This window comes from Rhinoraja longicauda, chromosome 27, assembly GCF_053455715.1.
Source record: "Rhinoraja longicauda isolate Sanriku21f chromosome 27, sRhiLon1.1, whole genome shotgun sequence".
Taxonomy (NCBI): Eukaryota; Metazoa; Chordata; class Chondrichthyes; order Rajiformes; family Arhynchobatidae; genus Rhinoraja; species Rhinoraja longicauda.
Genome location: NC_135979.1, coordinates 29,387,313 through 29,400,423, shown reverse-complemented (window position 1 = coordinate 29,400,423; position 13,111 = coordinate 29,387,313). Strand labels below are relative to the sequence as shown.

Below are 13,111 nucleotides of genomic sequence, written 5' to 3'. Positions count from 1 at the left end.
AAGACGGTGTAATCTCTTAGCCAGGTGCTAGTTTCACAAAAAAAGTAACTTGTATCGACCTGACTCAGCATTGACGTGGTCATTGTCGTAGGGTCAAAGAAAATGTTGGTGATCTGCTACGACTTTGACAGTCGCCTTATAAATCGTGTAACTGGGACAGCTTTTCACTGTATCTTGGTACATATGACAAAAACTAAACTAAACTGTTAAAGATGTTAAGTTTGCCCTAGATTTGGCTTCCAACTCTTTCCACCCGTTTACGACTGCTCATGGGAAAATTCTGGATGCATCGACTGTAAATGTTACTCACTTTGGCAACAAGGGCGGTCACGGTGGCACAGCGGTAGAGTTGCTGCCTTACAGCGAATGCACCGCCGGAGATCAGGGTTCGATCCCTACTACTTGTGCTATGTGTACGGAGGTTGTACGTTCTCCCCATGACCTGCGTGGGTTTTCTCCGAGATCTTCGGTTTCCTCCCACACTCCAAAGACGTGCAGGTTTGTAGGTTAATTGGCTTGGTAAATGTAAAAATTGTCCCTAGTGTGTGTAGGATAGTGTTAATGTGTGGGGATCGCTGGTCGGCGCGGGACCTGGGTGGGCCGAAGGGCCTGTTTCCGCGCTGTATCTCTAAACTAAACTAAGCTAAGAAAAGTATTGCAATGTCAAAAGAAGGAAGATTGGGAGAAGGGAGGAAAATGAGAGAAATGGTGAGAGGAAGAGGAAAGATGAAAGAACTAAAGAAGAAGAGAGAAAGGAAAAAATCAGGAAGAGGAGAGATGTAACGAAAGAGAAATGTGAGAGTGAGGAAAAGGTAAGAGAAAGAAGAGAAACTGAGAAAGGGAAGAGATGGGGAAGAGGTGGGGAGATGTGAAAATAGAAGAAAGGAGATGTGAGAAAGGAGAAGAGGTGTGGAAGAGAGGAGGAAATTGAGAGAGTAGGAAAATAACTGCAGACGCTGGTTGACACAAAATGCTGGAGTAACTCAACGGGTCAGGCAGCACCTCAGTCTGAAGAAGGGTCTCGACACCCATTCCTTATCTCCCGAAATGCTGCCTGACCCTCTGAGTTACTCCAGCATTTTGTATCGACCAGGAAATTGAGAGATGTGAGAACAAAAGCAAAAGAGAGGATAAAAGGCGTGACGGGGAGAACAGAGAAGGAAGAGAGAAGATGTTTGAATTGGAGAATGAGAAAGTGGATAGTGAGTTTCCTGCCCAGCTTGACTTGCCGAAGGAAGGAAGCATGAAGCCTCAGGTCCCACGGAGCTGGTCGGATGAGACTGAGTTGGCATTGTCTTCCTTGTACAAAGTGGCACAGCTGGGCAGTAACAGAAGTGACAAGACCAATTCACGATCACAGCAGAAACCCACCGAATGCTGGAAAAGAGATGGAGAACGCAGCCTGATATCTGTGTCCCAGGAAAAATAACAGGAAACGAAATGCACTGCCCTAATCATGCTGAAAATTAAAAAAGTGAATGAATTCATGGGGTCCAGAGTATACTTTCCGAGTCAATTTTTATGAAACAGCTTTTGCAAATTGTCAAGGGTATTCATTTTGAGTAATAACAGGATGAACAAAATGAGGGAATGATGAAGCACAGCAGGCAGGACAGAACAGTCGATAGACAACAATATATGAAAACAACAACTGGACAGAACAGAAAAATATTTTAGTTTGAAGTTAGATTCATGCAATTTGTTGAGCATAAAAAGGGAAGTAGATTTCCTAATTAATGAATGGCATTTAATAACAATGATGTTTGAACCAATTGCAGACTTGCCTTTTCATCTTGAACAATAACATCACCATCAAAACTATTCAGTGATACTTTCAACGCTCTGAAAAATTCCCCACGTGACCAAAGATCTCCATAGACTTCTGCCCGTCAGATTAGTATGAGTGTTAATTTGTATGACTTGCATTTAAGTGCAATGGCAACTGGCGATTATTTTTGAATAAAATAAATGTTGGTTCTGCAGAGGAATAAGGAACTAATTGGATTTTGAGACAAGAGGCTGGGTAACGTACTGAACTCCTGAGTAGTTCTGTGTGTCAGGGAGAAAAGGGAGAGAAAAAAAGACACAAAGTGCTGGAGTAACTCAGCGGGTCAGGCAGCATCTCTGGAGAACATGGATAGGTGACGTTTCAGGTTGAGATCCTTCTTCAGTTTAGTTTATTGTCTCGTGTACTGTGGTACAGTGAACAGCTTTCGTTGTGTGATATCGCATGCAGACATTGCGATGGGTGGGGTGGGGGGGGGGGGGGGGAGAAGCTGGAAGAGAGGAAGGAGCAGGACAAAGCCTAGCCAGCAATAGGTGGATACAGGTCAGGGTGGCTTTGACGGAAACATGGTTGGACAAGGGCCAGAGATGAAAAGACAAAAAGGGTGGTGAGATAAGAAGATACGGAGCGAGGTGGGATGCAATGTGAAGCTAGAGGAAGGAATGTAGATGGAAGGGGATGTGGGGGGGGGGGAGAGAAGCGGGTGTGCTTACTGGTGGGGCACAGGGAACAGAAATGGGGGGATGAGAGGAAATTTGCAATAAAGTATGTGAAAAGAAAAGGTAAATATCGATAAATGCATTCGGATTGATTAACAGAAATAGCTGGAGAGAGGAAGAGGATGAAGGAATTGTACAGAAGAATAGTGAAATAAAATATTCCATTTCACCAAAGACAAAAAAATTGTGAGAGGGGTAAAGGTAATAGTTCAGTCACAGGAAGAGACAAGCACAACTGTTGAATACTGCCATGAGAAACTGACTGATCATTTCATAACCACTGTAAGAAAATAACTGCAGATGCTGGTACAAATCGAAGGTATTTATTCACAAAATGCTGGAGCAACTCAGCAGGTCAGGCAGCATCTCAGAAGAGAAGGAATGGGTGACGTTTCGGGTCGAGACCCTTGTTCAGTCTGAGGTAGTGGTAGTGAGGATTGAAGTAGTGATCGACCGCCTCACTGGGCCTAGGCACCACACTTTCAGTGGGACCTTCCGCGGGGAAGTTTCAAGTGCCCTCTCGTAATTTGAATGAATGAATGAATAGGTTTATTGGCCAAGTATGTGCGTATACAAGGAATGTGCTTTGGTGCCCCGCTTATAAATGCCAACCCAAACATACAGTTAACAATTAAGAATAAAGAATTAAGAAAATGTTGCCCCTAGTAAAGGGGATGTCAGGCCATCAGTTATCAGAAAATCGGTGGTGGACTTGTACATAACCACAGTTAATCCAAACTCAAGTACAGTAGGTGGAGGCAAGAGGAAGATATAAATGCAGCATATATTATTCGGCATTGTGGCACACCAGTTCCAGGGACTCTATTGCACAACATGGCCTTTGCTTGAAAGCTAGGATCAACATTTGTTAGTATCTTGAGATCTTTCCTTCAGAAGGATGGAAGTTGGGAGGACCAGATCTGTGCATCTGTGGTCGGACCACCTCTGATCCAAATCCAACTCCATACCACCATGCTCACTGCATTGCACAGGAACCTCTGATTTATTTTGACATTCATCCCTCTGTTATTCTGCTGTCGGTGTATTAACTATTATGAGTATATATCACTGCCATCAATCTGACAAATAAAAGCTTTTAATTGCAGGAAACAGAGAGGGCTTCTGACAGACACATAATACGTGTGATTTGTGGTTATTTAATGATGCGGTTCCACGTTACAATTCATCTGCGCACTTTCAATGAAACGTAATTTAAAAATAAGATTGATAAAACTTTTATTTAATGAGCACCTTTCCCTCCGCAGAAAGCTGACCTTGCTGTGGCTCCACTCACCATTACCTACGCCCGGGAGAAGGTCATTGATTTCTCAAAGCCCTTCATGACGTTGGGGATCAGTATTTTGTACCGAAAATCGAATGGAACAAACGCTGGTGTCTTCTCCTTCCTCAATCCTCTCTCTCCAGACATTTGGATGTACATCTTATTGGCCTACTTTGGAGTCAGCTGTGTGCTCTTTGTCATAGCCAGGTAAGATGGAGTTGACATTAAACTCATCGCTTTGTGACTATAAGAAAATAACTGCAGATGCTGGTACAAATCGAAGGTATTTATTCACAAAATGCTGGAGTAACTCAGCGGGCCAGTCAGCATCTCGGGAGAGAAGGAATGGGCGACGTTTCGGGTCGAGACCCTTCTTCAGACTGACTTTGTGACTATAAGAATGGCTTTGTGACTATAGATCGGCCATGATTGAATGACTGAGTAGATGTCACTTATCAACTTACGAACTTATTCAGTCTTTAAAATTTTTTTAGTATAGAGATACAGCACGGAAAGAGACCATTTGGCCCACTGAGTCCACACCGACCAGCGATCCCCGCACACTAACACTATCCTACACACACTAGGGACAATTTACAATTTTACCAAAGCCAACTAATCTACAAAACTGTACATCTTTGGAGTGTGGTAGGAAACCGAGGCACCCGGAAAAAAAGCCACGCAGGTCACGGTGGGAACATACAAACTCTGACAGACAGCACCCATAGTCAGGGTCAAACTCAGGTCTCCGTGCTTTAAGGCACTAGCTCTACTGCTGCACCACCGTGCCACCCTGAAAGGCGGAATAGACTTAATGGACCAAATGGCTTAATTCTGCTCCTGTCACATCAGTCATCTCTCCATCTTTTATACATTTTTGCCAAAATATTTAATCTGTATAATCTTTGCTGCTCAATTGAAAATATTAATGAACTGGGTGTGTGATTATGCGGCAGTATTGCAATGTCCAATACCTTGGAAAACAAGACACAAAGTTTGGGTTCTCTCTCAATTGCTTGGAGACCAAGATATTCCTCATTTAAGGGAGGTCGGGGCATCTGGTCACTGCCATTTAATCATGTTGCATGGTGGTGCAGCGGTAGAGTTGCTGCCTCACAGCGCCAGAGACCTGGGTTCAATCCTGACTACGGGTGCAGTCTGTACGGACTTTGTAAGTTCTCCTTATGACTTGCGTGGGTTTTCTCCAGGTGCTCCGGTTTCCTCCGATACTCCAAATACTTACAAGTTAGTAGGCTAATTGGCTTGGAAAATTGTAAAATGTCCCTAGTGCGTGTAGGATAGTGCTAGCGTGCGGGGATCGCTGGTTGGCGTGAACTCAGTGGGCCGAATGGCCTGTTTCTGCGCTGCATCTCTAAACTAAGCTAAACTAAACTAAAGCAAGATTGTTTGGTCTTGTGTATCTATACTGGCATTTATTTTCCATCAAGGTTCCACTGAATGATGGTTTTCAATAGTTGTACAGCATACAAATGGGCCAGTGATGCACTGGGAGTGAGGGAGAATCACTCACCTCTTCTCATTGCAACCTCTTATAGACAATAGACAATAGGTGCAGGAGGAGGCCATTCGGCCCTTCGAGCCAGCACCGCCATTCAATGTGATCATGGCTGATCATTCTCAATCAGTACCCCGTTCCTGCCTTCTCCCCATACCCCCTGACTCCGCTATCCTTAAGAGCTCTATCCAGCTCTCTCTTGAATGCATTCAGAGAATTGACCAGAGCTATCTGATGTAACTTGTGTCTGGCACGACCACTCTCTTAAAATATTGTACATTCTTTGGTGCGTGTTCATTGTTTGGTGCGTGTTCATTCTATGGTGCGTGTTCATTCTATGGTGCGTGTTCATTCTATGGTGCGTGTTCATGGTTTGGTGCATGTTCATGGTTTGGTGCGTGTTCGTTCTTTGGTGCGTGTTCATTCTTTGGTGCGTGTTCATTCTTTGGTGCGTGTTCATTCTTTGGTGCGTGTTCATTCTATGGTGCGTGTTCATTCTATGGTGCGTGTTCATTCTATGGTGCGTGTTCATGGTTTGGTGCATGTTCATGGTTTGGTGCGTGTTCATTCTATGGTGCGTGTTCATTCTATGGTGTGTGTTCATTCTTTGGTGCGTGTTCATTCTTTGGTGCATGTTCATTCTTTGGTGCGTGTTCGTTCTTTGGTGCAAGTTCATGGTTTGGTGCGTGTTCATTCTATGGTGCGTGTTCATTCTATGGTGCGTGTTCAATCTATGGTGCGTGTTCATGGTTTGGTGCATGTTCATTCTTTGGTGCGTGTTCATTCTATGGTGCGTGTTCATTCTTTGGTGCGTGTTCATTCTATGGTGCGTGTTCATTGTTTGATACGCTCCTCGATGCGTAAGATAGGCCATCGTGGAGCGAGGAGGACGTTTGAGGTGCGAGGAGGGACGTTGGAAGTTCTTGTGAACGCCGCTGCACTGACCAGTAGAGGACCGAGTGGCGTGTGGCCGGCAGGCATGTCACTCGTGATAATAAAGTATCATTCAGCACTGAAATGAGGAGAGACCTCTTCAGTTTGAATCTGCGGAACTTTCTAACAGAAAGGGCTGTCGACAATTTTCACGATGCAATGGCTGTAGGAAGAGCTCTTGAACTCAGGGTAAATGATCGAGCTGGTCCGCAAAGTATAATCCAGCATTGAGATTAAATATGGAGCAAAGGTGATGATGAAGGTGTCCCTTTCACACCCACTGACCGTGCTGAGCCCTGCCTCTCCCTGGCCTGGCCTGGCCATACTGGATACTCTGCATTGTCCCTACTGTGTAGGATAGTGTTAATGTGCGGGGATCGCTGGTCAGCGTAGACTCGCTGGGCCAGAGGGCCTGTTTCTGCGCTGTATTTCTAAACTAAACTAAAAACGTAAGGCAGAGATAGACAGATTCATGATTAGTATGGGTGTCAGGGGTTATGGGAAAAGGCAGGAGAATGGGGCTAGGAGGGAGAGGGAGATCAGCCATGATTGAATGGTGCAGTAGTCTTGATGGGCCGAATGGCCACATTCTGCTCCGATCACATGACCTTATGAAAGTTGATGCCTTTGTTCCAAACAACCGTGACACCCTGAGCTTTGCAACTTGGTGGTTATCAGGACAGGACTGGACGCTGCGGTAGAGTTGTTGCCTCACAGTGCCACAGACACAGGTTCGATCCTGACTACGGGTGCTGTCTGCATGTAGTTTGTACGTTCTCCCTGTGACTTTGTTTGTTTTCTCCGGGTGCTCCGGTTTCCTCCCGCACTCCAAAGACATGCAGGTTTGCAGGTTTGCAGGTTAATTGGCTTTGCTAAAATTGTAAGTGCACAGAATAGAGCTAGTGTACGCGGTGGTCACTGGTCGGAGCAGACACGGTGGGCCGAAGGGCCTGCTTCCATGCTGTATCCCTCTAAAGTCGAAAGTCTTAAGTAAATTCAGCACAGGCCAAAGGGCATGCATAATGTTCCAGATTTCAGGTTTAGCATTGGAAAGAGACCGTTCTTACCACAAGGTTATCTGGTTATCTGGCGGCATGGTGGCAAAGCGGTAGAGTTGCTGCCTTACAGCGAATGCAGCGCCGGAGACCTGGGTTCGATCCCGGCTATGGGCGCCGCCTGTACGGAGTTTGTACGTTCTCCCCGTGACCTGCGTGTGTTTTCTCCGAGATCTTCGGTTTCCTCCCACACTCCAAAGACGTACAGGTGTGTAGGTTAATTGACTGGGTAAATGTAAAAATTGTCCCTAGTGTGTGTAGGATAATAGTGTTAATGTGCAGGGATCACTGGGCGGCGCGGACTCGGTGGGCCGAAGGGCCTGTTTCCGCGCTGTATCTCTAAATCTAAAATCTAAATCTGAATCTAAATCTATCTCTTGATTTAATTGCAAACACAGTACTGTAGAGAAAGCCATGTAATGTTGCTTTGTGCAGTCCACTGCTCCTCATCCACTCCATGGTATTTAGGGTCAGCACCATTTAGCCTGCATTGACTGATTCGTACATCCGGATTCCAACCAAAGAGAGACACAAAACGCTGGAGTAGCTCGGCGGGTCAGGCAGCATCTCTGGAGAGAAGGAATGGGTGACGTTTCGGGTTGAGACCCTTCCTCAGTCCATACCTGAAATGTCACACATTCCTTCTCTCCAGAGATGCTGCCTGACCCGCCGAGTTACTCCAGCACTTTGTGTCCATCTTTGGTTTAAACCAGCATCTGCAGTTCCCGGATTCCAACCACCCTGCTATCGACATTAACACACGTACGTATAACAGGGGCATCCGTGCAGACTGCGCCAAGTGAATCATTGCTTTCAAACAGTTTATCATAAATAAATCATTCCAGTTTTATGCAGATGGAAATATCAGAGGCAAAAGAGCTCTCGGGCTGGTATGGGTTTCCCTTGCATGCTGCCATCATGGACTGTCTCTGTTGGGATATGACAGTGGCTTATCTGACTTCAATTTAATACCTAAACATCGATAGGTGTAATAAGGCAGATGACAAAGCTGATGCATGACTTCCACTGTAATTGGATTGTGGCAGTGCCTTTCCGACAATCAAAGATAAGAGCACAAAAAAAAGAACAGATAAGAAAAATATCTGGCTCAAAATTAATTAGAAGTAGAGGTCCATGTTAATAATCTGTGTTCCTGCAGTCTATTTTTTGTAGATTTGGTTCAGTGGCTTTTGAAATCTTTAATGGGGTGACACTGTGTATCAGAACCCATCAACTCTGGGAACGGCTAGAAGGACGATTTTTTTAATCTCTCGCTGGTTGGGTTTAAGATAATAAACTGTGAATTATGTCGAGATGGTAACACTGTCTGCCGTTTGATTCTTAATCACGAGTAAAAATCAAGAAGCAGCGTGGAACTTCAGCTAGACAGACTGAAGGAAATGAGATTGTCAGAGGAACAAGCTCACTCCTGAAATTGAACACAGGCTGTAATGTAAAAGCTGTAAGACTCAGATGCATGGCACCCCTTGGCAGGGGGAGGATGGGGAGACCAATGTTGAACCGTGCCCAATCCAGAACCCAATGCGTGGGAGATTTATAGATTTAAGGGCCTGTCCCACTTAGGCGATTTTAAGGCGACTGCCGGTGACGAGGCTGTTGCCGAAGGTTTGCCGGGGTGTCGCGGGCATGATCGTGAGGAGTCTTCAATGAATCGTAGCGGATCTCGGCACGTCGCGGAAACATTTTCCAGATAGAAATTTCTCGGCGACAGTTGGCTTGTCGCCAGGTATCGTAGCTTATTGCGGGCGCTGTCTGTCGCACGCTGTCCCCAGGTTTGCTAGGTTGTCGCAGATGCATTTAGAAGCACGTAATATTAAATTAAGAAAAGGCATTTGAAGATACCAGAAGATAGTTTTGTTTAACCAATTTATTCACCGTCAGGACATTTGACAGGTAGATTGGAGGCAACAGTTTGACGGTCAGGTAAGCGTGGGAATTTCGCGATGTTTCCGAAGACGGTGTAATCTCTTAGCGAGGTGCTAGTTTCACAAAAAAAGTAACTTGTATCGACCTGACTTGGCATTGTCGTGGTCATTGTCATAGGGTAAAAGAAAATTTTGGCGATCTGCTACAACTTTGACAGTCGCCGGCAGTCGCCTTAAAAATCGCGTAACTGGGACAGGCCCTTTAGGCTCTCACATTATTGAGAAGGATGGAAAGCTCTCTTTATGCCCTTGATGTCTTTTGCCGCGAGAAGTTTGTAAAGTTATCGGAGGCATTGATAAGGTCGACCTATTTCCCAGGGTGAAGTGTCAAAGGTTAGCGGGCATAATTTTAAGGTGAGAGGGCAGTCTTTGGAGACGGGTCCGAGACAAGCCTTGGACGAAGCGCCCACTCCAGGCAGGTTCCCGGTTCGATGGCTGGTGAGCCAAGCCTGTTGCCAGGCGGTGGTCACTTTGAAGAGGCTTTTAGATCGGCACATGGATATGCAGGGAATGGGGCCCTACGGATCAGGTGCAGTCAGAGGAGTTTAGTTTTACTGGGCATGAACATTGTGGGCCAAAGGGCCCGTCCCTGTGCTGCACGGTGCTATGTTCTATTATTGCTGATATCCATCAGTCTGGAGAATTACTTCAGGGATGATGACGCCAAACTGAACTTCGAACAGAGCAGCCCACACCACTTGGTCTCTACCCAGGGAAGATTGGTGGCAAAAAGGATTCTTAAAGGGATGACGACTTAAAGGAATCATGAGTTTCTTGCAGGTTATTGATAGAGGCAAAATCGTGATTTGTACCTCCACACCTATCTTCAAAGTGCATGGACTGTGTTATGCAGGAGGGCAAGGAGTTTGCTTTGCCTTCTCTCAAAAAACCAGTTATTCCACATCCTACCTGTCATGAAGAAGGGTCCCAATGCAAAACATTGCCTGTCCATTCCCTCCACAAGTGGTGTTCCTCCAGCACTTTGCATTCAACTCAAAATTTCAGCATCTGCAGTTCCTTGTTTAGCTTAGCTTGGTTTTAATTTATTGTCACGTGCACCAAGGCCTAGTGAGAAGCTTTTGTTATGTCTCCAGAGTCTTATCAGTTTTGTTAATAGAATTTGGATAAGTTACCAGGCTCACTCCATATGTCAAAGACAAGCTTTGATTTAAACTGACTCAATCTCAGAAGATAGACACAAAAAGCAGGATTAACTCAGCGGGTGAGGCAGCATCCCTGGAGAGAAAGAATGGATGACGTTTCGGGTCGAGACCCTTCATGGGTGCTGTCTGTATGGAGTTTGCACGTTCTCCCTGTGACTGCCGGGGTTTTCTCCAGGTGCTCCGGTTTCCACACACATTCCAAATAATCTCAAAAGCTTTGGCTGATCCATCTGCACAGAAAGGGAGTTTGGAGATCATCTTGGCCAGTTCCTTGGGGCAGAGAAAGCCCAGCTACCACCATGTTTCTGTAAGTGCTGTTGTGGGCCATTGGTGAGCAGCTCATTCTTCCCAGGTGGAGTAGAAGGTACTTGAAGTGGTAAGAGGTGAATACTTTCCTTTGGCTCTGACAACCAAATTCTATGGTGGTGCATTGGAAGCAATGGTGAAAATCATCATTAACACCCATCTTCATTGATACTTGGCTTTCAATGTACGGTGAATAATAGACAATAGACAATAGGTGCAGGAGTAAGCCATTCGGCCCCTCGAGCCAGCACCACCATTCAATGTGATCATGGCTGATCATTCTCAATCAGTACCCCGTTCCTGCCTTCTCCCCATACCCCCTAATCAACAGTTAGCAGCGTCATGAAGTGTACCTTTATTGTTGAGGGGTGGTGTTACGCAGCAGACGTTGGTTGAAGTAGCACCTTACTTAATGGATGCTTAGTGTAAATACTTTTCCATCAAATTCAATGTTGAGTTGGAGTTAAGGGTCTGAACAACCCAGTGGCGCAGCGGTAGAGTTGCTGCCTTACAGCGCCAGCTCGATCCTGACTACGGGTGCTGTCTGTAAGGAGTTTGCACGTTCTCCCTGTGACTGCCGTTTTATTTCCGGGTGCGGATTTCTGGTGTGTGATTTTCTCCACACTCCAGATGTGCAGGTTTGTAGGTTAATTGGCTTCTGTAAATTGGCCCCAGAGCATAGGATAGTACTAGTGCTAGTAACTGTTGGTCAGCATGGACTTGGTGGGCCGAATGGCCTGTTACTACGCTGTATCTCTAAAGTAAAGTAAGCTAAAAACTAAACACACAGGCAAGTATACAGGGATGTAACCGATACCATGAACATAAATCATCCTTTTTTACCTGGAAGAGTGAGACTTCTAGCACATCATATTGCTTAGAAAAACAGTTTTTGTCCAATTAAGTGGCCTATGAATATAGATTTGTGCAAAGGTATATAAGCCAAACTCTAGTAATAATCTTTTAATTTAGTAATTAAAGGATTATTACCAGAGTTTGGCTTATATACCTTTGCACAGATCTATATTCATAGGCCACTTAAGGGCCTGTCCCAGTTACGTGATTTTTAAGGCGACTGCCGGCGACTGTCAAAGTCGTAGCAGATCGCCAACATTTTCTTTTACCCGACGACAACGACCACGACAATGCCGAGTCAGGTCGATACAAGTTACTTTTTTTGTGAAACTAGCACTTGGCTAAGAGATTACACCGTCTTCGGAAACATCGCGAAATTCCCACGCTTACCTGACCGTCAATCTGTCACCTAAAATCTACCTGTCAAATGTCCTGACGGTAAATAAATTGGTTAAACAAAACTATCTTCTGGTATCTTCAAATGCCTTTTCTTAATTTAATATTACGTGCTTCTAAATGCATCTGCGACAACCTAGCAAACCTGGGGACAGCGTGCGACAGACAGCGCCCGCAATAAGCAACGATACCTGGCGACAAGCCAGCTGTCGCTCAGAAATTTCTAGCAGGTAAATGTTTCCACGACGCGCCGAGATCCGCTACGATTCATTGAAGACTCCTCACGATCATGCCCGCGACACCCCGGCAAACGTTCGGCAACAGCCTAGTCACCGGCAGTCGCCTTAAAATCGCCTAACTGAGACAGGCCCTTAAATATATTTTTATATTTGGCATTGGTATTGATGACATCTTGAATGATGGAGTTGATGCTGAGAAAACACCCGTGTGGTACCCATGAAGTATAAAATCATCTTCAGTAGACTGTGATTGTTGCTATTTGCCTCCCAATGTTTCATCTTCACCATCAGGAAAATGATTCAATTATCATTTTCTGCAGACATAATTAATCATTTTTTGTTTATGCAGTTTAGCATTCAGCATGTCTTCAAAGTCATTAAATAGCCCCCTGCAGTGTTAAACGACTTTCTTTCTTTCACATCTTTGAAAGTAATTGAGCTTTGAATGAGATAGAGTGATACAGCGTGGAAACAGGCCCTTCAGCCCAACTCACCCACACCGGCCAACAATGTCCCAGCTGCACCAGTCCCACCTGGGTAGGCACAAAATGCTGGAGTAACTCAGAGGGTCAGGCAGCATCTCGGGAGAGAAGGAATTGGTGACGCTTCGAGATGAGACCCTTCTTCAGTCTGAAGAAGGTGTCTCGACCCAAAATGTCACCATGCCTTCTCTCCCGAGATGCTGCCTGACCAGCTGAGTTACTCCAGCATTTTGTGTCTACTTTCAAATTAAACTAGCATCTGCAGTTTTTTTCCTACTAGTCCCACCTGCCCGCGGTTTGGCCCATATCCCTCCAAACCTGTCTTATCCATTACCTGTCTAACTGTTTCTTAATCCAACTGTTTCTTAAACTGTTTCTCAGCAAAGATGTGGATGAGAACAATATTCAAAGTAGAGTTACTAGTAATTCTCAT

At 45.2% G+C, this 13,111-nt stretch overlaps 1 protein-coding gene across 3 annotated transcripts in view; it reads left to right on the top strand.

Moving 5' to 3' along the window:
- Positions 1–13,111, top strand: part of LOC144606858 (glutamate receptor ionotropic, kainate 3-like) — a 552,253-nt gene that overhangs the window by 320,604 nt on the left and 218,538 nt on the right. For all 3 annotated transcript variants that reach the window (XM_078423285.1, XM_078423286.1, XM_078423284.1), the window contains one exon: positions 3,771–3,994. In XM_078423285.1, the coding sequence (XP_078279411.1) occupies positions 3,771–3,994 (224 nt within the window). The remainder of the gene's footprint in view (positions 1–3,770; positions 3,995–13,111) is intronic.